The 24,906-nt window shown below is 37.9% G+C and overlaps 1 protein-coding gene across 1 annotated transcript in view; it reads right to left on the bottom strand.

Annotated features, from left to right (window-relative positions):
- Positions 1–5,117: 5,117 nt before the first annotated feature.
- Positions 5,118–24,906, bottom strand: part of LOC134596502 (zinc finger E-box-binding homeobox 1-like) — a 77,880-nt gene continuing 58,091 nt past the window's right edge. Inside the window, exons 2-7 of the mRNA XM_063444773.1 lie at positions 23,652–23,786; positions 23,296–23,432; positions 16,454–16,559; positions 12,849–14,098; positions 10,234–10,387; positions 5,118–5,715 (exon numbers count right to left, since the gene is read on the bottom strand). Coding sequence (XP_063300843.1) covers positions 5,417–5,715; positions 10,234–10,387; positions 12,849–14,098; positions 16,454–16,559; positions 23,296–23,432; positions 23,652–23,786 — 2,081 coding nt within the window. The 3' untranslated portion in view covers positions 5,118–5,416. The remainder of the gene's footprint in view (positions 5,716–10,233; positions 10,388–12,848; positions 14,099–16,453; positions 16,560–23,295; positions 23,433–23,651; positions 23,787–24,906) is intronic.

Below are 24,906 nucleotides of genomic sequence, written 5' to 3'. Positions count from 1 at the left end.
CCAGGGAACTAAATATATTACATTCCATCTGCCAGTCTAGTGAGTGGGCCACTCATATTTGCTGTTAAACCTCATATTACATTCAACATTTATTTGGTTTCACCTTGATTTCTACATTCCTGTGCTAGTTACACACCACAGAACTGGTTCAGCACTTTCAAGGTACAAAGATAAAGAACGTGAATTAAAACGTATCACTGGTCAGCACGGGCTGTAGACGAGAAATATGAGATACATCGATATTGACACGAATGTGGCCTCTTTAAGTTTTGCCATGTATAACAATACCACTTCTTGCTCGATTTTAGTGTTTGATGGGGTACCTTTTGGCTGTTGGTCAACTTTACCCTAAGCTGTTAATGGTACATTTACAATTGACCTTTATGTTTCTTTGAATTACGTATTGTACCATCTATTTTTATGACCAGCTCTAGTGTATATCGCATACAGTGTTACAATCCCCACTTATGGAATATGGTGAGGGTCGCTCACAGCAGATGGGTGTCCAGGTACTCAGAAAGAGAATAAAAAATAGTCACAGATAGTGCTCTCAATAAAATAGTAAAAGTTTTATAAAATAATCAGAATTATACTCACAAGAGTAGAGCAGGCGCACTGCTCTATGATGATAGCGTTGGTGGTATGATCCCCACCTGGGATATTCTTGCGAGTAGAGATGATAAAAAAGATGATAAAAATGACAGGAAGTATAAATTAGAAATAAATGGTTAAAACATAAAAGTGATGGCACAATAGACTATTGCTATCATAGAGCAGTGAGCCTGCTCTACTCTTGTGAGTATAATTCTGATTAATTTTAAACAACATTTACTATTTTATTGAGAGTACTATCTGTGGCTATTTTTTATTCTCTTTCTGAATACCTGGACACCCATCTGCTGTGAATGACCCTCACCATATCCCATAAGTGGGGATTGCACCACTGTATGCGATATACACTAGAGCTGGTCATAACTCTGTTACGTGTGAGTGCAACATCATTATTATTCACATACTGTCACATTAAGCTTTGACATATTGCACTATTAGGTTGCCTTGTCTTTCTCAATCCACATACGGAGACTAAAGACACTCAGATCTACCACATCCCCCAAGCATAAAGAACTAAACAGCTGCATCTACCTCCTGATAAGAAACCTCTTTATATGTTGCAAGTTGTATTGTTGGGATGAGACTATTTAGTACTACCTTTTCAATCTTTATGTGGCGCACCTCTTCTCTCTCTTTTATTTTTCTGTGTGTTATTTTGAAGGGTTGAGAGGGATCCCTTCTTAGGGTTGTTGCCTTGTTGTTTATTATTTTCTTTTATTAAGCGCTGACCCAATTGTGTGTTTTTATTTTCAAACAATGCCTAAATAATCATAATTACATTAATTGCATTATTATTTGCCTCATAAATATTCACATACCTTTTTCCTGACTCACCAGGGCTTTTAAAATGAACATAATTGAAACCAAACTTCAACCCATCAATAAAACAAATTGTATCTTTACAATATATTTTATGTAAACTCCTTTATCAATAACTGTTAAATATGAATGTTAACATGCCTACTTCTCATATTCTCACTTTCAGAGTTTAATTAACACATTTTCTACCAAGATCTTTTCGCAAATACTGAAACTACGCAGACACAATTATGTATTTCTTTTTTTTCTGCAAAATTCTGCAAAAATAGTGGTGGAATTTACTCGTGATTAGACAGTGAAACTAGATAACATAACGAGCCTTCGGTTGTTATGACAATGTAAATGTGTATTTATATCTGTATGCATCAAGTGACACATGTAAGCATGGCAGATTACCACGCTGTCTGCAAAATAGAAAATACAGGGATTCAAAATGTATTCTCATTTAAAACATGCATTTGCCTGAGAAAAAATAAATAAAAAATAATGTTAAAAAAATAAAATAAAAATAAGAAGAAGAGTATGAAAATGAAATTCAGAGAAAATATAAGACTTCTCTTCAACGCCTACCGAATGAGTTCTTTGAGTACTTTGCTGTTCATACTGAGTTCAACACATAGTCACGTGGCATGTCGAAACAGTAATTTTAAAGATATTTAAAACAACCTTTTTAGGCATAGACCTCTTGTCATTTGTACAGTCTTGTTTATGAACAGGTCACCAGAGAGCTATTTGTACTGTTCCTGTATATATTTGTATAATGCTATTTTAGCATATCACCTCTGAGACACATTTTTCCAATTACAACATTTGCAGCTCGGCTACTTAGGACAGGAAATAAAAGCTATAATTACCCCTCCTACCAGATAGGATCTCCAGTCTTTGTTCCTGTCCTACTGGCTGTGGACAGTTTCTCCTTTTTTTTCAAGGTTTACTGTTTTATTTCATGCTCACCAGGACACTTTTTGAAAAGGTCCAGCCAGGAGAGGTCAGCCTCTCTCTTCCTGGAGACCCAGTACACGCAGCCCTGTTGAAGGTGACTCGTTGGTTGCACCCATTTAATAACCAGGGGTCTGACCTAGACTTTCTCTTGAAGAAGTTGACGATGGTTTACGGGTGCACAATGAAGCCTCTAGATTAAATATATCCAGTTTTCAAAATCTTCCTCTGCCAGTAGAACACAAGCCTGCAGCTTTAAATTTATCCCAGCTGCCAAGTTTATTTTTGTCATATCTCAGGTAAGTGTATTAGTAGTATAGATTAGCAGATGACCAAATACATAATGTCTGCTTTTACCATTATTAGACTGAACAGTTATGTTAACAGGGAAGGCTGACATGCAAGCTGCTTTAGAAGGCTAGACTGGTGTATGGCGTGTTGTGATTGTGGCTGTAAGTGTGTGTGATATGTAGAACAGTGGGAATTTGAACATGGATTGGTGATTCATAGAGACTTTTTTATGAATTCTTGCTCTATGTTTAAATTCCTATTATAGCCTTAAATTAAATTTTTTTGGATAAGCTTTTCAAATGATTTAATATTTTTGGATAAACGTTTAAAATGATTACATATTTTGAAAAAAAAATAATAGTTTGATATATTTTTTTATATTTTGAAAAAACATTTTAAAAGTTTAAAAAAAAAAAATTAAATCATTTAAAAAACGTATCCAACAATATTAAATAAGGCCTATTAATGTAAATAAGCTGCTAGGTTCCGCTCCTCATGCACAAATTGACGAATTCACGTTTGGCCTGAAACGTATGTCCAAGTCCAATCCATACACAATGTTTAGTTCAGTCCGCAAAAAAATTCTCAAATTATCTTTCTATTTAACAGGCATCACAGATCAGTCTTTTGAACATCATATTCTGTTACCTGCACATCACTCGTACATTACTATCACTTTTTTAAATTCACCTCCCCAACTTACATTGTCTTGCTCCTGGCAGATTCACTTACTTTTTATGGAAGCTTACTTACTTGTGGCTTATTTTGTTATGGAAGCCACCATCATTGCTATACCTACTGCTATACCATCATTCTGTGTTCTGTGCATAGAGACGCTAATCTCAGACAGAACGGATTCAAAACACTGCATATAGAAGGAGGAACATCTACAAGTTAGATGTCTGAGTTCTGCTGACAAAAAAGTGCTTATATGACAGTTGAGAGATTTCTTGTATCTCAGCTCATTGGTACACCATTTTGACCTATTCCTTCTAGATTAACAATGTTCCATTTGTTTCCCTCATACATTATCATTGGATGTTCTAGATCATACTTACTGTACTCAATCCATTTTCATATACTCAAACTTACTTTCTAAATAATTGCAACCTACTGGCTATCTATAGCTAAATAAAGGAAATGTCCCCCCATTCTACTATGCCATATTAGACAACGTATTATTTCTTTATTATACAAGCCATCCAACACACTTCTCAAACTTTGATCCCTTGAATGTTAAATGAACACTTTAAGCAAGATAACCTATACAGACCACTGTAGTGATTATGGTGCCAGGAGTGCATAGCCACTCACTCAGGGTAAGTAGTCAAACCGTTTGAGAATGGTTTGACAACTTACCTGGTCTAATCTATGTGTGTTCTATACTTTTAGCTTAGCTAATTGGCTGAGATCAGTCAGCTGACATTCTCAGACAATGGGTTTGCCCTGTGTGAGAGGGCTTAGCTTAGTGAAGCTAATGGAAGCTCCTCACTTACCCTGGTAGGGTGCCAAGGCACTCCTGGCACCATAACCACTACATAACTCCTCAATTACATTATTTTTTCACAGCACATTGTTAACAGTTATGTATCCCCACTCTCAGGCACTCTATTTATAGTGCTGTACAACACAGACTGCACAGAGGTGAAGCAAGCATCATTCTGTGTTTTCTATGCATTAAGACCATAATCTCAAACAGAACTGAGACATACATGGTTTGACCTGCCCAGGATTGGTGGGAGTTATGCTTTTTAATTCAGATCATTCACAATCTAAACCAATGTAGGCGACTGAAATAACTACCATCTGGGACGAAGACTCCTGCGTTTATATCCCAGAGCTGCCCTGACAATAAATACCCATGTGTATTCTTACCCTATAGGCTGAATGAATTAGAATCTATTTTTCACTATATATAGATTAAAGACTTGGGCAATTATTAAAGATAACTGACATATATAAATCATTGTATCACTAGAGATTGATATATTTATAGACATATATGGTCTGAATTCAATTTATAGATTATTAAAATATATTACTAATTTTTATAAATGTATGCATTGTGTTGATATACCTACATGTTAAACTATAAAAGATAACAAAACATCGGTATTGATTGTTAATTGCCTGAAGTAAAAAAGAAATACAAAATATGAGATAATAAAACAGACTAGCTAACCTGTAGTTTCTCAGCTGTATAGAAAGTGCCCAAATACATCAGTCAGTCATTGAACAACTAAATGTCACCTGAGAAACGTGGTTGTTCCAGTGCAACAGCTGGTGGATAACAATAATAATAGTTATTCCTACCATAAAGGGTCACTCATATAAAAATAGGACAAATATATAATAGTGCGTCAATTACTATGGAAACCAATGCAATCTATAGAAACAGTCTGCCATGGTGATTATTTCACTTTTAAAACACCAGATGTATAAAACATAAAGAAATGTTTCCTCTGCCATCGTAATTTAAATTTACTCCAGAGATATGGCACCATTATAATACAATACCATAAACTATAGCTATGTAATATGTAGAGTTTCAATATAAGTTACAGTGGAATTGCAGAACATCTGAAACCTTGCTACAAGCCCATGACGTTGTTCATTTCATTGACTTTTATAGCACCAATTGATGTGTAGACATCTTCGTTTTAAACATTCACAAAATTGTACCACAGTTTTCTTGAACTACACAGTTTATCACCATTGTTCCCTTTATTCATGATGTCCGGTGTTATACAGTCTGTCAGTGTTCTCCAGTGACTTCTGGTTCTTCACTTGCCTGCATGTTTAAATGATTCTTATCATCGGTGGTATTTTCCTCCCAAACCATTTGACTGTTTTCTGAGAGATCAGTAAGATCCTTACGGCAATAGGAATATCGATGATTCATGTGCTGAGAAAATGATCCAGAGTGAGAGAACCTCTTGCCACACTTGTCACAACAATAAGGTTTCTCGCCAGAGTGGAGTCGAACATGCTCAATGAGATGATGCTTATGCTTGAATGCCTTTGGACAGACTGTGCACTGATGTGGCCGACTTCCTATTGTGAAGAAAAAGGCAAACTTGTTTTCATCCTTCAGTATACTCTTATATCATCATAGATTGATCAAGTTATGCATGCTGGAAGTAGTATAAATGGCTAAATTACAGTATTTGGATCCTACTGTAGATATTTAGAGTAGATAAACATGTGGGTAGAGGTAAAATTTGATTAACTTAGTTTGCTTTTCAGAGTGAGAGCTCAATCATAACAGGTTTTATCTTTTGCATTTCAACAGACTTAAAAAACCCCAAAACACTATATTTAAAAAAAAAAACCAAAACACATGTATTCCTGACACTACAGAGCTGGAGTGGCTATTTAGGTTCCTGTCCCCCTTCTCTTTCGAGTGAAAAGTTTATTTTACTTACCTTTTCTCCACCGCTGTGCCGGTCTCGCCTTTGCTGGCCCCTCCCAACATGATATCATCAATCTTGTTGATCTCAGCCAATGCAATGCTCCTCCTAGAGATGCGTTGAATCCTTTCCTCTCCATGCAGACACTGAGCAGCATTGGGCTAGGCAGCACCTCTGGTGGCCATCTGAGTGACTGCCACTAGAGGTGTACTAACCAGAAAAGTAAATACTGCCAGTGTTTACAGTGCTAAGAGTGCAGGGACATTCTATAGACACCTAAACACCTACATTAAGTTGTAGTGGTTCTGGTGACTATAGTGTCCCTTTAAGTCAGGTGAACAGTTTTTATTCTTTTTTTTATTTGTTCTTTTTTCATGGGAATAATGTAAAATTATAAATATCTTGAGAGAAGTACAGAAAGTGTCAGTGGGAAAAAAAGCCTCCTACGATTCCTATACCACCTTTGTTTGTCATGGTAACTAATTCTAGCCTTGATTACATATCAACCAATCGCATGTATCCGCAGTTTTTCTACTCCCAATAAGTCATGTAATGGTTTGGATCAACTTAATTCCAGCAGTGAAATGCTTATCGAGAGTAGAAAAATATTAATTCACATATTGAATCTAAAGCCAATATTTTACATTGAAAATATAGGTTTTGAACTATACAATTCCCTTCAATGGGCGCATAACTTAAAACTATTGATACATATTTTGTTGACCACTGGCTGTCAGTATGACCTTTCACTAGTATAGTCAAAAACATCCTCATTCCCTCACACACTATGCCGGGGTTGGGGACATGTCAGTGCTGTTGTAGTGTAGTCGCTAATAACAACCATCACATAGTGATGGTGGGGGCTACATTAAAACTAAATTTGAGTTATTACCTGGCCCTATAGTGAGACCCATTAATAAATAAACATTAAGGGTCAAATTACCAATAAACACTATAAGACAAAGTCCCCCATGTCCCCACAGGTGGTATACTGATCACCCACAGTCTTTTGTTCAACTTTTGTAATGATCTTCAGAAAAATAATGTCAAATACATTTTGATTGTTTTAGACTGCAATAACTGTAGATCTGAGAAGTGCAGTGAATTTGATTTACCAAGATATTCATAATATGTAGACACTAATTTAAACAAAAGAAATGTATAATGATTGCAAGAGCTGGGATTGGTGATTAAGACTGGATAAGATATGAATGTGCTGTGGTCAATGGTGACCGTCCAGAATAATGACTAGTTACCAGGTTTTTTTTCTTCTGGATTCCTGACTGTGGTCATCAGCCATCAGTCATCAGTGACATGTGCATTGTTTTAAAAATAAAAATGAGTTTTGTTATAAAGATAAAAGAAATATACAATATATGAAATATTTTTGGATTCAGATTTGTCTCTAAATAAAACTATTGTGTTAAGATCACTTAACTAGACCAGCTAGAAGTTGTTATCCAGAACAGAGGGAGGAAGGCACTCTAAGAGCTTACAGTGCCAGGAAAACGGGTTTGTTTTCCTGGCACTATAGGATCCCTTTAAGAGATGCATTACATGTAAGGTAAAATAATATGTTTCCAAAAAGAAGATCATACAATGGCAAGTACAATATACATTGATCAGTCACAACATTAAAACCACCTGCCTAATACCATGTAGATCTCCATCTGCTGCCAAAACAGCTTAAATGCATTGAGGCATGGACTCCACAAGACATCTGAATGTGTCCTGTTGTATCTGGCACCTTCAGCAGAAGATCCTTTAAGCATTATCGTGTTGACACTGCCATCAAGGAACACCATTGCCATGAAGATGTGTACATGGTCTGTAATAATCTCTAGTTGGGTGGTATATGGTGATATATGTCAAAGTACATATAAATGCCAGGACCCAAGGTTTTCCAGCAGAACAATGTCCAAAGCATAACCCTGCTTCTGCTGGCATGCCTTCTTCCAATACTGCATGCTGGCCATCTACCTGGTCTAAAAGAAAATGTGACCCATCAGACCAGGTAACCGTCTTCCATTGTTCCATAGTTCCGTTCTGAAGCTCATGTTCCCATTGAAGGTGCTTTCGGTAGTGGACAGGGGTCACTATGCACCCCCATCTGCAGCAAACTGTGATGCAAAGTGTGCTCTGTCCATCATGGCTAGGATTACGTTTTTCAGCAATTTGAGCTACAGTAGCTCTTCTGTGTGATCAAACCAGACAGACTAGCTTTCACTCCCCACATATATCAATGAGCCTTGGGCACCCATGAATCTGACGCCGGTTCACTGCTTGTCCTTTTTTTGCACTACTTTTGGTAGGTATAGGTACTATTCATGCATACCGGGAACATCCCTCAAAACTTGCTGTTTTGGAGATGCTCTGACTACCCATCATTATTTGGCACTTATTGAAGTCACTCAGATCTTTTTGCTTGCCCAATTTTACTGCTTCCAATACATGACATTCAAGAACTGACTGTTCCCTTGCTGCCTAACATATCCCACGCCTTGACAGGTGCCACTGTAACAATATTATCAATGTTATTCACATCCTCTGTCAGTGGTTTTAATGTTGTGGTTGATCAGTGTATATCTATAGAAAACCTTCCAGTCACAAGCATCGATGGCGAGTACAGCATTGTTGTCCTTATAATTTTCATTACTGCAAAAGAGTGCTGATTTTGAACATTTCGAGTATAGCTTAAAGGGACCCTCTAAGCTCCAAAAACACTAAATCTTTATGCAGTGGTCTTAGTGCTTAGATGCTGTCCCTTAAATCTGACATGTAAGTATTGCTGTTTTAAAATAATGATAATATTAACATTTGTCAGTCAGCATGCGTCTAAGGGCTCCCACTAGAGGCAAATCCTCCTGGAATACCTTCGTTTCTTTAATGTATTCATTCAGCATTATGGCGAATGCACTTAAATCTTCAAATAGAGAAGCAATTGCCATGGATGCCCAGTAGGGCCGTCACTGCTGCACTAAGAATTAAATGGGCTTGCCTAAGATCGCCCTAGTGATGATCTCAAAAGAAGTTGAATCAGCAGTTGCAACAAGACCAGGACAGGACACCGCTAGCTAAAAGGTGAGTTTAACTATTATTTTAATATGTAAAGAAGAGCCATGAATCTAAAGAGCAAGATGAACATGCTAGCATTATAAACACATATACATATTTATAACATTTGTTTAAATTAGGCAGTAGATTGTGGTGAACTGAAAAAGGAATTGAACATTTCAATATCCAGTCAAATAGGAAAATTCTCCAACTCATCAAGAATGAAAGCTTACAGGATTATTCACAAAAGTTCAAACATTCCCAAGCAAGTCTCACAAGAGATAAGAGTTGTTTGTCATAGTACTTTAATTGGTTGACTTACAAGATGACTAATTAGAGTGCTTTACTAAGATTTCAAAGTGTCGGAACGCCTCTATAAAGCCTGCGCGGAGCCCTTATTTTTTGCGACACAGTTAAAATCTTTGGGTTGTTTTTTTTTTCTGGTCATTTTTTTTTTTTTACTTTGCATCTAGATGCAATGGATTTTATCTGGTCTTTTTCGGGGGCTGAAGAAAGAAGACTTTTTTTTCCCACCAGGTATTATTATTATTGCCCCTTTACAAACCACGAGGGTTGGTAAGATGCCAGATACGATGCTGCTAATAGGCAAATAGTACTTCAAATTACCGTTTGCTTGCATAAAAGCAAGTGAACGATAATTTGTGAATGTGCATCCTGTTAAATGCATTCGGTACCTATTTTGTTTCATGGTGTTTTATTCTGAATGAAAACACTGATTTTATTTAAACCAGACACCGAATGCATCCTGATGATCATTGTGGATTCTGTTGGTTTGTCCAAATTTCGATCGGAATTATGTTTAGTAAAGAGTTTGGCAATTATCCATCTCGACAAAATCCACGCTTAGTAATAACTCTGTTAGCTATTTTAGCATAACTTTCACAATGCAGATTTTAATTCAGTAAAATGTAACATTTAGGCAACAAACTCCTGGGTGGCCCCACTGCCTTCTTTCTGTCAAGATGATGTCATGGCCCAATTTACATTAACATTTAAAGTGAAGATATTTTAAAGATCTGGAGGCTGGATGATAGATAGTGTATAGGTCTATGGTTATTTCCTGGTGATATCATGTGAATGTTCTTACCTGTATGTTCATATTTGTGACGTAAGAGGGAACTGCTCTTCTGGAATGTTTTATTGCACTGATCACAGCCATATAACCCATTTTCTGTCTTTTGTAGCTTTCTTCTTATTATGCTCTTGTCATCCTCTTCAGATGCACTCTTAAAGAGTCTTCCCTTTAGGTTAAAATGATTAGGTTTATATTACAAACAGATTTTCAGTTTCTATTCTAGAATATGTTCATTAGTTTACCAATGTTATTTCTTAAATATCTCCCAACAGTTTATAGGTTTCATTTTTACGAAGGCTTTATATGTTTGTCTTCTTGCTAAACCATCTGTGCTCATTTGAGTGCTGTTGGTGTTGGTGTAAACAAAGATGTGTTCATGCCTAATTTGGGCCATATGAGGTCTAACATTGAGGACCAAATAGTTAGGTCAATAACCTGCTGACATAACAAGTGATGGAGCAACCATTATTATGGTTCATGAGAAATCCAATCATCCTAAGCCACTAATTGCTGCAAAGGATAATACAAATGTTAAATCTTCACCAACTATTTTACTTATAGTGGCAACCCTGTGTGTGGGCAAGCCTGCCTTCATATGACTCATGCAGTATGTGACAAATTGTAGCATGTGAGTGTCTGCTATGCATTGTAGGAAATGCCCTTGAGTAGCTACTTGTGGACTCCGTATTTCTCTAGGAAGATAACATAGCAGCAATTTTAAGGAAATCAGAAAGAATAAAAGAGAACAGCACTATTTCTATAAATTTGTGAGCAACATTGGCTGCATAAAGTGTAGATAAAATTGTAAAGATGAAGAACATGATTTAGAAGTTAATCACTGGAATCACTTAGGAGACCAATATATTATTAACTTCAATGTGATAAACACTTACCTTTTTAAGTGTACCCGCACATTAACCCACACATTTACATGCATGGAGAGGAGAAGAGAGGATCTGACTTCTGGTCTCTCTTTCCTATAAATATTTCACCTTGTCTTGGAAGCATGTAAACAATGTGCAGAAGCCTTTGTTGGTGAGGTGGGTGAGGCATGTTCACTGATAGGCAGATTTATTTTCTCACAAAAGAGAGTTAAACTACTGATGTACTACTGTGCTGTTTAATGATACTCTATGCAGCCACTGTTCCAATAAAATGTTGTAGACCAGCGGTGCCCAAAAGGTAGATCGCCAGATGTTGTAGAACTACAACTCTCAGAATGCCTTGAATGCATTTGGAATATCTTTAGAATAGCAAATCATCACGGAAGTTGTAATTTTAACACATCTGGGAATCTACCTTTTGGGCAGCCCTGTTGAATAAGAATGTCATATGGCACATAAGGCTGAATTAGCAATGGCTAGTTATATCACAAAAAGGGGGTAAAAATTATTTTGGTCCCCATAATGACAGGTAAAGAGAGTTCTCCTTAGATCAACAACAAACATACAATTTTATAATTTAAAGGACCACTATAGTGCCAGGAAAACAAACTCGTTTTCCTGGCACTATAGGGTCTTTAGGTCCCCCCACCCGCAGGGTCACACTCCTGCTGGGCTGAAGAGGAGGAAGGGGTTAATCACTTACATTTCTCCAGCGCCAGGCTCCCTCGGCTTGGGACTCTCCTCCCTCTTCCGACGTCAGCGGCGAATGCGCATGCCCGGCAAGAGCCGCGCGCACATTGAATCAGTCCATAGGAAAGCCTTCTCAATGCTTTCCTATGGACGCTGGCGTCTTCTCACTGTGAAAATCACAGTTAGAAGCGCGGAAGCGCCTCTAGCGGCTGTCAATGAGACAGCCACTAGAGGCTGGATTAACCCTAATGTAAACATAGCAGTTTCTCTGAAACTGCTATGTTTACAGCAGGCAGGGTTAACCCTAGATGAACCTGGCACCCAGACCACTTCATTGAGCTGAATTGGTCTGGGTGCCTATAGTGGTCCTTTAATAATGTCCTTGAATATTCTGCTTTTCGAAAAACATCCAGGCCTTTAAAAAAAAAAAAAAAAAATCTATAGAGATTGATAAGACAAGCAGAGAATTCCACATCTTTATTGTTCTTACTGTAATGAACCATTGTTGACCTTGTTTTCAAGCTCAATGGGTGACCTCTTGCCTGTTGTATATTCATACTAATGATCAGGTTAGTCCATAGCGGTTTGTAGTCACCCTGTATACATTTCTGTACTACTATCATATCCCCTATGGGACACCTATTTTCTAAAGAAAGCAAAAGCAAATGTAATCATTCTAGCCTACACACATATATATTTATATGCAGGGCTTCCATAAAGTGACTTTATGTGGGTTATTTACAGGACTGTCATTAGCAATGCAAAAGCACTTAATTCAGCCTAGATGTATGTGAAATAAAATCATTTGTGTTATATACCTAAACGGCAGGAATGTAGTGGGAATATGTCATTATTTTTTGTTAGTATATGTGGCAATTTTATAGACCTTAAAAATCCAACTACATACTCCATTGTCCTTAAAACACTGTCTAATGTTCTGTATATTCATGGCTTACAACTTCAGTAGAAGAGATGTTGCACTTACAAAAACTCTGCACGCAATTAACAAACTGACTGTTATTTGTTATTGAAGAACACAATATGACTACTCACTGGAGATATGATGTCTTCTTTAAGGCTAGTCATCTCAGGGTATTTATCTCCGTACAAATAGTTCACAAGGGGGTAAAGGGGTAATCCATGAAAATTGTGGCTCGCATGATGAATGGAGTGGTGACTCTGGATGATGCTGTGCAACACACTGGGGAAAATACATGACAGTTCTACAGCTTCAGATTGTGGCTCATTACATCTCATTGATGGAATGGTATCTAATTGCACAGACTTGCTCCTCTTAAATTTGCAATTGCCATCCTTAATAGATCCTGTGTCAAAAGCTGTTGGAGTTGGCGATCTCCTGCATAATTTTGGCAATGATAAATCCAGAGGCTCAGTTTGTGGAACTTGTGGGTTTGTGTTACATGGAGAGAAAATATGTTTGCTGAGATTTGGCAATGTTTGCCAGCTACGATCACAAACACTTGAAAGTCCAGCTTGTTCTTCAATTTCGTGAACATTTGCAAGAGTTGGCAATAAAGATTGGTCTCTCCCAATGGCATTTTTGCCTTTCAGATGCTTTTCTACTGAACTGTGTGAGTTTGTCAATAAACATTTTCTGGGTGAAACACCAGGACTCCAAACTGAACCATTCTCTAATGATTCCATTAAATTGTCCTTATGAAACTCTCTTTGGAACATTGTTGACAAAATAGTATTGTTCTTTATCATGGAGTCTTGTCTCTGATGCCCAAGAACCAATGCTTCTGGTGGATACATGGCATAGTGGATGTCACTGGTCATCACTCTAGGCCTCTGTAAACAGACAGGGAATGGTGTAGCAAACTGTTTTACATTATTTCCTGACCATCCATTATCATCTACTTGAATGTGTTGCAAATTACTGCACCAGGCACTGCCAAAATACCAAGGATCTGGAGCCTCATGCAAATTTTTATTCAATGTGCCCAGTTTCATGTCAATGGACAACCTATCAGTGGATCCATCGAGACAATTACTATCACTGTTGAGCCAAGCAATGTGTGGCTTTGTGAGGGATCCAGAAACAGGACTGTAAATTAGCCAGTTCCTAACACTTTGATCACGAAAGCCTGGTGAGCTGTATTGATCATTTAGTTTTTCACCTTTTCTTTTCATATTATGTGAAGAGCGAGACAGCATTGGTGAAGAGTCCACAGGCGTTACATTGTCAATTGGAAAACACTTTCTGTTGTTAAGGTGGGAGCTATAGGATCCAGAATGAGAAAATCTTCTTTTGCATTTTGAACATTCATAAGGTTTCTCACCTATATAAAAAAAAAAAAAAGAAAAAAAGAAATGTGACTGGTGAATTCTATAAACTCAACCAATTCACCCCAACATAACCTCTCGCCTTCATTCATACAATTTTGCACTTACTGATGAGATATTTATCTATTATGTTTTCCATTAAACTCGAACTTTCTAATTGTACCGAATATATATATATATATATATATATATATATATATATTAGTAAAATATGTTTGTATTGTGTTGATCTATGAGAAAGCAGCATTCAGTCCACAAATTCTGCTCCTTTGTACAATACAGTGTTTTGTCAAGAAACCCTCCAGTTTATTTTCACATTTAGGTACAGTAGACCGCCCCAAGGCACAAGATGATAGTCTATGTCTAGCCTAGAATGTACATTGGGTTCTACCTACACCTTGGGCCATCAAGACCAGCCTCAGCTACATTGAAAAAATATGTTAGTTAAAATATTATAATTTAAAAAGGGAAAGGTAGGACTCATTAGGGTTACTCATTACTGAATGAAGTGAGGAGGACATGAAGCTAAGAGAGGTGTGAGAGGATTGTCCAGTGTAGGTTGGTCATAAGGATGGCTGGGAATTTGAGATGAAAGATTTAAGTGCTACGATAAAGTTTTATTTAGCATTGTAATGAGCATGCTCCCAATATCAGTGTATAGAGCAGGAATATGCAACCTTTGGCACTCCAGATGTTGTGGACCACATCCCCACTGATGTTTTGCCAGCATTATGGCTGTAAGAGCATTATAGCAGATGTAGTCCACAACATCTAGAGTGCTAAAAGTTGCCTACCCCCGGTCTAGAGAAACAGTCTGATTCCTGGAAGGGACTAAAAGTGGCTAATCTAAATGGTATCTTTATGATTGGATGGTGAAAAAGGAATTGTTATCCGGATAGGGGGAGACCTGAAATGTATCTTAGTAGGGTGGACAGGAATGCATGGCTTTTGGTGAGGCAAGAATTGTGTATAAGGTATGTTATCAGACACAAACAGTGTTGAGGAGGTAACAGAATACAGAAGCAGGTAACAGTCTGGAGAAGGACCTGACAATATAACAGGGCAGACAGATATATAAGTATACATTATACTGATCTAAAGCTAAGTTGTATTTTATCCATTATACCAACTTACATGTGGGTGCATCTGACATTTTTGATTTACACCATGTTCCCACGAGAAATATTTTTTAAATGTTCTTCCAACTTTTTGCTTAATTTGGGGGTTAAGGGTAAAACAGTGAATGAGTGTTTATAGTCAGTGATATGGTTAAGTAGAACAAATGAGTTTCTAAAGCGTGTTGCTTACTGCAGTGAAATACAGAAGGTGTGTACTATAGCGTTAATCCAAAATAGAAATAGAAGATGTGCTATCACCCCTGTCAACATCCCTGAAGAAGTCTCCACAAGACGAAACGCGTTGGATTGAGTATTTATACTACTTCATTTTATTTTATTATTGTATTTGTTTTTACTTACTATTTGTTCCTGTATTTTATACGGTACGATCAGCTGATATTCCATCTGCATCATTTATCCATTTACCATCTTGGTCCACTTATCAGTGGAGATATGCTCGCTGATTGTTACCTTTATGTAAGTACAATCAGTGAAATAAACTTGTGATAATTTTATACAGTACTACTCTATGTATATCTTTTTCTGCCTATTTTGAGGATTTAACATTTGGAAGAATTTCACCGTGTATGCCATACAGTGAATCGCTACAGACACCCTTAAAGGGAGATAAGCGCAGAACGACTATACCTGTTGTAAGTTCTCTACCTCCTGGATACTTGATTTTTTGTCCATTCATACTTCACCATATTATTATATTTATGTTTTAGATCTGGTACAAGATCCCGCCCTGTCTTAAGGTTGTATTCTCTATTTGACGTGCTATCCCTCTTCTATAGCGTATATTGCTTGTTTAGCCATATCTGCTATTTTTTGCTTACTGCAGTGAAACTTATAAAAATCCTTTTTCCTGTTACACATGTTGTGAAACTTGTAACTATGTTTTGATTGCTACTGTATCAGTAATCTATTTTGTATTTCCTTGTTCCTTGCATACCACCACCCTCCATGTTTCTCTTAAGGGAACAAAATCTTGATTACTATTAAGAAAGGGCTGTGTTAGGTAACGTGAAAACTCTGCTATTAAGTGCGCCAATTCGTCCACATGGTGTGCATTTTTTAACAAGTCTCCATTGTGAAAATGGTGATATGAAAATCCTGGTATACAGACCATTCTATATGAGCATAATCTGAAAAGAAATCATTCTCTGGTACCGTACAATCTAATAGAAAAGTAATGCAATGCGTTGCTAACAATATACAGTTTTTACGTACCACTATGTATTCGAATGTGTTCTTTTAAGTGATGTTTAAACTTAAACGCTTTCCCACATTCTGCACACTTAAATTTTCGGCTGTCTTTTTCTGTTGTTTTCTTGATCTGAAACAGAGTCACCAGTCAGTCTTAGGTGTTTGTATCAGGACTGCGAGCAGTAGAGGTATTCTCTGACAGCACACATATGAAACATTGTAGGGTTTATTTACTAACGCAGGCGTTGGGAAGAATGGCCAAGGGAATTGCAAATTTTAGATCAAAATAATTGTACTGGAAGCACGGAAGAAATTGCTGTCATACTTGGCTCCTCAAAAGTTAAACATTCTCTAACAATGCATCTGAAGTTAACCCTCATCTTTCATACATGATAAAATATAATACATTAAAAAACATGTAAGTAAATATTTGCAGATCTGACATGGATGTATATCAGAACTATATCAGAGAAAGGCATATGGTTTATTATGTCATATGTACATTGCTATTTGATAAAGTGCCCACAGGAACATTGTAAACAATTTGTGTTTGTCCTCTGCCACTTCCAGTCTTCATATGGCATAATAAAGTATTGAGCATTCTATTATTATGATTTAGGACTACAGGGAGTGCAGAATTATTAGGCAAATGAGTATTTTGACCACATCATCCTCTTTATGCATGTTGCCTTACTCCAAGCTGTATAGGCTCGAAAGCCTACTACCAATTAAGCATATTAGGTGATGTGCATCTCTGTAATGAGAAGGGGTGTGGTCTAATGACATCAACACCCTATATCAGGTGTGCATAATTATTAGGCAACTTCCTTTCCTTTGGCAAAATGGGTCAAAAGAAGGACTTGACAGGCTCAGAAAAGTCAAAAATAGTGTGATATCTTGCAGAGGCATGCAGCACTCTTAAAATTGCAAAGCTTCTGAAGCGTGATCATCGAACAATCAAGCGTTTCATTCAAAATAGTCAACAGGGTCGCAAGAAGCGTGTGGAAAAACCAAGGCGCAAAATAACTGCCCATGAACTGAGAAAAGTCAAGCGTGCAGCTGCCAAGATGCCACTTGCCACCAGTTTGGCCATATTTCAGAGCTGCAACATCACTGGAGTGCCCAAAAGCACAAGGTGTGCAATACTCAGAGACATGGCCAAGGTAAGAAAGGCTGAAAGACGACCACCACTGAACAAGACACACAAGCTGAAACGTCAAGACTGGGCCAAGAAATATCTGAAGACTGATTTTTCTAAGGTTTTATGGACTGATGAAATGAGAGTGAGTCTTGATGGGCCAGATGGATGGGCCCGTGGCTGGATTGGTAAAGGGCAGAGAGCTCCAGTCCGACTCAGACGCCAGCAAGGTGGAGGTGGAGTACTGGTTTGGGCTGGTATCATCAAAGATGAGCTTGTGGGGCCTTTTCGGGTTGAGGATGGAGTCAAGCTCAACTCCCAGTCCTACTGCCAGTTTCTGGAAGACACCTTCTTCAAGCAGTGGTACAGGAAGAAGTCTGCATCCTTCAAGAAAAACATGATTTTCATGCAGGACAATGCTCCATCACACGCGTCCAAGTACTCCACAGGGTGGCTGGCAAGAAAGGGTATAAAAGAAGAAAATCTAATCACATGGCCTCCTTGTTCACCTGATCTGAACCCCATTGAGAACCTGTGGTCCATCATCAAATGTGGGATTTACAAGGAGGGAAAACAGTACACCTCTCTGAACAGTGTCTGGGAGGCTGTGGTTGCTGCTGCACGCAATGTTGATGGTGAACAGATCAAAACACTGACAGAATCCATGGATGGCAGGCTTTTGAGTGTCCTTGCAAAGAAAGGTGGCTATATTGGTCACTGATTTGTTTTTGTTTTGTTTTTGAATGTCAGAAATGTATATTTGTGAATGTTGAGATGTTATATTGGTTTCACTGGTAAAAATAAATAATTGAAATGGGCATATATTTGTTTTTTGTTAAGTTGCCTAATAATTATGCACAGTAATAGTCACCTGCACACACAGATATCCCCCTAAAATAGCTAAAACTAAAAACAAACTAAAATCTACTTCCAAAAATATTCAGCTTTGATATTAATGAGTTTTTTGGGTTCATTGAGAACATGGTTGTTGTTCAATAATAAAATTAATCCTCAAAAATACAACTTGCCTAATAATTCTGCACTCCCTGTATAGTGGTCTCAAAATCTGGAATATTTTTGTTTCATTTATTGGTATTGTCTGTATCTGTGTAACTCTAAATGTTTTTTTTTTATTTTTATTTTCTTCCTCATGTCTGGGTCTCTCTCCATCTCCCCTACATTTTTGTTTCATTCTGCAGTAATCCTCCTATATACCATTGGGTCTCTCTCCATTTCCTTAATTATTTTAGCGGTCCCACTTTCTCTTTATGAATCCTATGTCCCTCTCCCATCTCCATTATCTACCTCTCTTACTGTGGTTGTTAAGCTAAACCATTGAAAAATTGTTTGGAATTTATGAAGTGCTTAACCACTCAATAACGGAGGATGGTGGTGTTGGAAACATCTTATTGCAATTATGATATAGACCTTTAAATGTTAACCTATTACTTTTTAAACCCTAACCACAGACAACGCCTTGCCCTGTATTGGTTTCTGTTTGGATTATTTTAGAGCTTTTATTAGTAAAGTTGTATTCTGTTTAATTTTCTGGTATCTATCTTTCTGGTATCTAACTTTGGCTTGTCCTTGATTTTTCTTCTCTCTGTTATCCTTGATCTTGGCTCGTTTATGAACTTTATGTGTTACTGTATGACCTTTGACTGTTGGCATGTTTACTGACTCTCTCTTTGCCTATTATTAGATTACTTTACCTTTCCTGTGACAGTGTTAAAGGGAGACTGTAGTCACCAGAACAACTACAGTTTATTGTGCTTGTTCTGGTGAGCATAATGAGTCCCTCCATGCGTTTTGCAGTGAACAGTTTTTTTTTCAAAGAAAAGGCAGTGTTTACATTACAGCCTAGGAATACCTCCAGTGGCCACTAGAGGGCTACTATAGGTGCTTCCTGGGGCAGTGTTGCACAGTATGGAGACACGGAATGTTCCTCATAGATATGCATACTGATTGGCCAGGGCTATGTGTGGCTTGTAATGGCTCTGTCCCTGAAAAGCTCAGCTAATCTAATCTAATCTAATCTAAGGGAAAGCATTGTGATTGGCTCAGATCATCACTTCTGATTATGTCAGCCAAGCAAACAGATCAGGGGCAGAGCCAACAGCAGCAAACTGGAATAAAAGTAAGATTATACTGTATTTAGAGGGGCAATGTGGCCAGGTGGCTAGATAGTTTTTAACAATATAGGCTCAGAAACAGTTTGCGTTCCTGACAATATAGTGTTCCTTTAAGCCTGGCCACCTCTAAGGACCAGTAATACAATGCTGTACATGCATGATGACATCTTGAGAAAAAGCTGCTATTCTTGACAGCTGGTTTACCAAGTAACGGCTGGTCAGTAAAAATTACCGGAAATATGCCCTATATTCGTGCAGCACATATGTGCTGATGGGACCTGCCAGCATTTATACTTATTTTGTTTTGATTAGGATGCATGAACATTACTAGGTGCTAAAGCCCCAGTTATGGGCAGTGCTATAATTGCACAGTTAGGAGGTGTAGTGTGTGTATAAGGGGTGTAGTTTGTGTATAGGGAATATAATAAGTGTGTATATGGGCTATAAAGTGTGTGTTTATGTGTCTAGGGGCTAAGATATGGGTTGCATTGTGTGTGTATTAGGAGCTGGAGTGTGTGTATGTGTTTATAGGAGCTATATTGTATGTGTGTAGGGGTTATAGTGTGTATACGGGGTAAAGTGTGTTTGTAGGGGTCTATTTTGTGTAAAGGCAATGTAGTGAGTGTTTATAGAAGATATAGGTTGTGTGTGTATAGTGTGATAATGTGTGTATGTGGAAGTGCACTGTATGTATGAGGGTGTAGTGTGTGTAAAGTGGATATATTGTGTGTATAAGAGGTATCGTGTGCGTACAAGGGTTATAGTGAGTGTGTATATGGGATATATTGTGTATATAGGGGCTATATTATGTGTATAGGTAGTGTAATATAGTAATAGAGGGTGAGATAGGGGTTTATTAATATAAATATCATTATTAATATAATCATTTATAACAAAGAAGGAAATAAACCAATATTTAACCCCCTCTGTTGTTACCTTGCAAAGAGGGGGAGGGGGGGAGGGGGGCTTCTGGTCATTGGTGAAACATAGAAACATAGAATGTGATGGCAGATAAGAACCTATGGGCCCATCTAGTTTGCCCAATTTTCTAAATACTTTCAATAGTCCCTGGCCTTATCTCATAGCTAGGATAGCCTTATGCCTATCCCACTCATGCTTAAACTCCCCCACTGTTAACCTCTACCACTTCAGCTGGAAGGCAATTGAATGTGTCCACTACCCTCTCTGTAAAGTAATACTTCCTGAAATTATTTTTAAACCTTTGCCTCTAATTTAAGACTATGTCCTCTTGTTGTGTTGGTTTTCTTCTTTTAAATATAGTCTCCTCCTTTATTTTGGTGGTCCCATGAGGCTGACTATCTGGTCCTGTCTGCACATCTGCTGGGTGCAGACCAAGAATAACTGTCTCCAGAATTTGTCAGAGCAATGCCATGGCAAACTGTGCTAATGCTTTCATTGACTGAAACTCTAGAGACAGCTACTCATGGTCTGCACTTGGTGGAGGTGCAGATCAGAGGCTTACAGTGGGTGCTTTGCACCTGGCATACTGTGTGTGAGTGTGTATAGGGGTATAGTTTGTGTATAAGAGTTATAGTGAGTGTGTATACAGGATACAGTGAGTGTTTATAGGGATTATAGCATATGTAGTGTATGTGTATAGGGGTACACTTTGTGTACAGGGATTATAGTGAGTGTGTGTCTTGAAGGGTATAGTGTGTATATAGTGGTGTATAGTATGTGCAGTATGCTAAATTGTGCCCACCTGGCACACTGGGAAAGCTGCCAGCTCCTCTTCCAGTATATTACCACAAAAGAGAGGACAGACTCTTCCAGTGTCAGGGCCCTTGGTCATTGCGTAGTACCCAACTGGTCAGTCCACCTTTGATTTACACACTAGGAGAGGGCCATATGCAATTCTTCAGATTTTTAATATACTGTGAATACAATAGGAAACCATTGACTGGAAACGAAAAGTATGTGGGCGAATGAAAGATGGAATAAACTTTTTATTTTAAACGTGAATATCACTTAAATATTCATTTTGGAGGTGGGGTTGGATGTGTGGGAGTTTTTCCTATTGTGTATATTTTATAATTAAAGGAGTGATTTAAAGGAGTGATTTTTCCTCTGCAATAAAAGCAAAAGTGTGTGGCTTACACAATTCTACAATTCTAACTGTCCTAAGTTGTGTTTCTCTATATACTGTTATAAATAATATCATGACATTTCCATTAAAGGTCAATATGCACTCGCTTTGTCACTGCAAAGTGAAGTAGCTGTCTAGGAGTAAATTATGTCCAGTAAATTTATTCTTAAAGATATTTGACTTTTTTTTTTTTGTTCTTATAGTTTTTCCCTGGAGCAAGCAAAGGTTTATGATTACAGACACCTGATTTTCCAACATTCACAAATGTAAAATGCTATATAGAGAATGAAATATCTGGGAAGGAGACGAAGTTTAGCGTGTTATAACTATACAGATTATACTGAAATACACATAAATCTATTAGTTTATTGAAAAGAAAAAGTCTATGTGAAAAAGAGCACAGGGAAAACAGGATAACTTCGCAGAGAGAATCAAGTACCAAAGAAAAGACAAAAACATTTTTTCTAGGTGATGTGATTTAAACCAAGAGTGAGTGGCATCAGGGCCGTCCGTTTGGATGGGCATGCTGGGCACTTGCCCGCGGGCCCCACAAGCAATTGTCCATGTACTGGGCTGACAGAGGAGATCCTTTGATCTCCCTTGCCGACCCATGGAGAGCTGCCCCTGCTTAATTGTTTTGGACTCTCTCGGGCCGGTGGGGAGGTCAAAGATCTCCCTCACCAGCCAAAAGGCCCTTCATTAGAGAGAGGGAGCGCGGAAGGGAGAGAAGACCTGGGAGACAGTTCCTCCCGCAAGCATGCTTGTCTAAACATTGCCGCAGATAGCCTGCAGCCAGATGAGCTGCAGGCTGTAGATCTATACTACTCACCACTGAACCACCAGTGTTGGCAGTGTCTCGTACTTCCACTAAAGGTAAGAAGAAGGGTGGGGGCACTAAGGGGGGATATGAAGCACCCCTTTCACACACACACACACACACACAGCACCCCTTTCACACACAGCACCCCTCTCACACACAGCACCTCTCTCACATACACAGCACCTCTCTCACACACACAGCACCCCTCACATACACACAGCACCCTTCACACACAGCACCCCTCACACATACACACACACACACACAGCACCCCTCTCACACACACGCTGCACCGCTCACTGCTGTCTGTCTGTCCATTGGAACTTAGAGAAAATACATAGGAACAATGTCTGCTTGTGTGATGGAACAGTTCCCTTTATGCAAAACAATGCATGCCACGTATTACTATGGCTGGTGTTCAAGATTGAAAATGTATTTAATAATTGCAATTGACATATAAAAGAGTGTGAATACAATATCTTTATTGATTAACTAGGAAACGTTAGAATGCAAGCTTTCAAAATCAGATAGCTGCACCAAGGCAAAAGAAGTAGTCTTCAAAACTTGCACGGTATGTTTGTATGAATGAAACCATTTGCTTAAAAATGAATGAATGTAGAGAAAAACAATTCTTTTTTTAAAGGTAAAAAAGTCTGATATACAGAATACCTGCACATCCTCTTCATATGGGATGGAGCAAGAACAATATGAGTAAGATATCTCGCTCTTTACATCATGGGGGTTGCTATCAGTTATTTGTCGTCTGTTTTCCTTCCCACATAGTTCACATGATTTCCTATCTGTTCCTTAAAAATAAAATGAGAATTGGTAATATGTGAGATTGTTCTTTCTGTTACACAGTTTGTAAACACTAAACATATTTATCAAAAATGAAAGACGGCAACGACATAACAAATAAAACCAGAAAATATTGTATGATGTTTTATCACTAGTTTCCATTATATAGAGAAAGTTAAACTAGCTAGTTAGTCTGCTGGTAGACAGAATATATAATATAGACTCACTATCAACACCATGTTCATTGCTTCCACACTGATTTTGATGTCTTGTCTGGAATGTCAGCTTTTCAATATCCTTTCCATCCGCATCTGGATTGATTGAGAGGTCCATGTCCACTGTGTGCTGCTCATTGTCAATATCTGATACAGAAACAGTATGGATAAACTTAATACAACTTTTTTATATTATCCTGAACATTTTTTTTATTTTTTATTATTACTTATTACATGCATTACTAGTAAGGTAAGTAAAGTATATGTATTTGTTTCAGTATTTAAACCAATAATTATCAGCTTGCGATAAGCCTTTAACAGCGTCTATTTAATTGATTTGAACCAATAAATGGCCTATCTGATGGTAATAAACTCCAGATGAAGACAATCAGCTCTTATTTAAGTGAAGCCTAAGTTTGGTAAAGTCATGCCTCCCAACTGTCCTGCTTTTGGTGAGACAGTCACGATTTTGGTGTTCTGTCACACTGTCCTGCTTTATTAGGGGATTTCAATGGGCAATATGACCAATTAGAGGGCTCTCTGCATGATCCTCTATGCAGGGGGCTATCCATGATACTGTCTATGAGACTGGCTTGCTTGATTCCAGGCTCACACTCCCTTTTTGTAGGTGGGTCAACCTTCTTTCCACGCAGGCCAACCCATTTAGGGACATCACCAGTAATGCAAGTCCATATTCCAGCCAAGGCAAAGCTGAGGGGTATGTAAAGTGGCAAATCCACTTTAAATTGGCATATAAGCTGTAGTCCAGTGCTCAGACTAGAATCCCAATCAAGCTACAAAGGTACACTATTTTGCATGAATTATGTAATGGGATACAAGGCTGCTTGCATATTGGCTGGATTTAAATTCGATACAAAAATCGTCCAATAATTATCGATAATTATTGACTCTTTTAGGCAGATAGAATTAAATTGAGACCTTAGTCATCTTTGGGACGCATAACTCACAACAACCGACACATGAATAAGTACCAGCAGATCAAATCTATACACAGTGTTTTGATCTAGTCAGTCTCCAAAAGGTTCGCTTAATATATAGTTAATTTTGATGTGAAATAACAGGGAATGTATGACCATATCACATGTTGCAGTGATCCAGACTATCTGCTACTAAAATAAAAAGTTACAATCTCATTATATTTCCATGAGATTCTCATACTCTATTGAGCAATAATAATTTTTAGCGAACAGAATTTGATTGATGTGCATGCAAAATACATTATCTCAGTCATGTCAGATGAAATTGG

This window comes from Pelobates fuscus, chromosome 1 (genome assembly GCF_036172605.1).
Source record: "Pelobates fuscus isolate aPelFus1 chromosome 1, aPelFus1.pri, whole genome shotgun sequence".
In the NCBI taxonomy this organism is placed as follows: domain Eukaryota; kingdom Metazoa; phylum Chordata; class Amphibia; order Anura; family Pelobatidae; genus Pelobates; species Pelobates fuscus.
The sequence above is the reverse complement of the archived record's forward strand: the minus strand, read 5'-3'. Positions and strand labels throughout refer to the sequence as shown.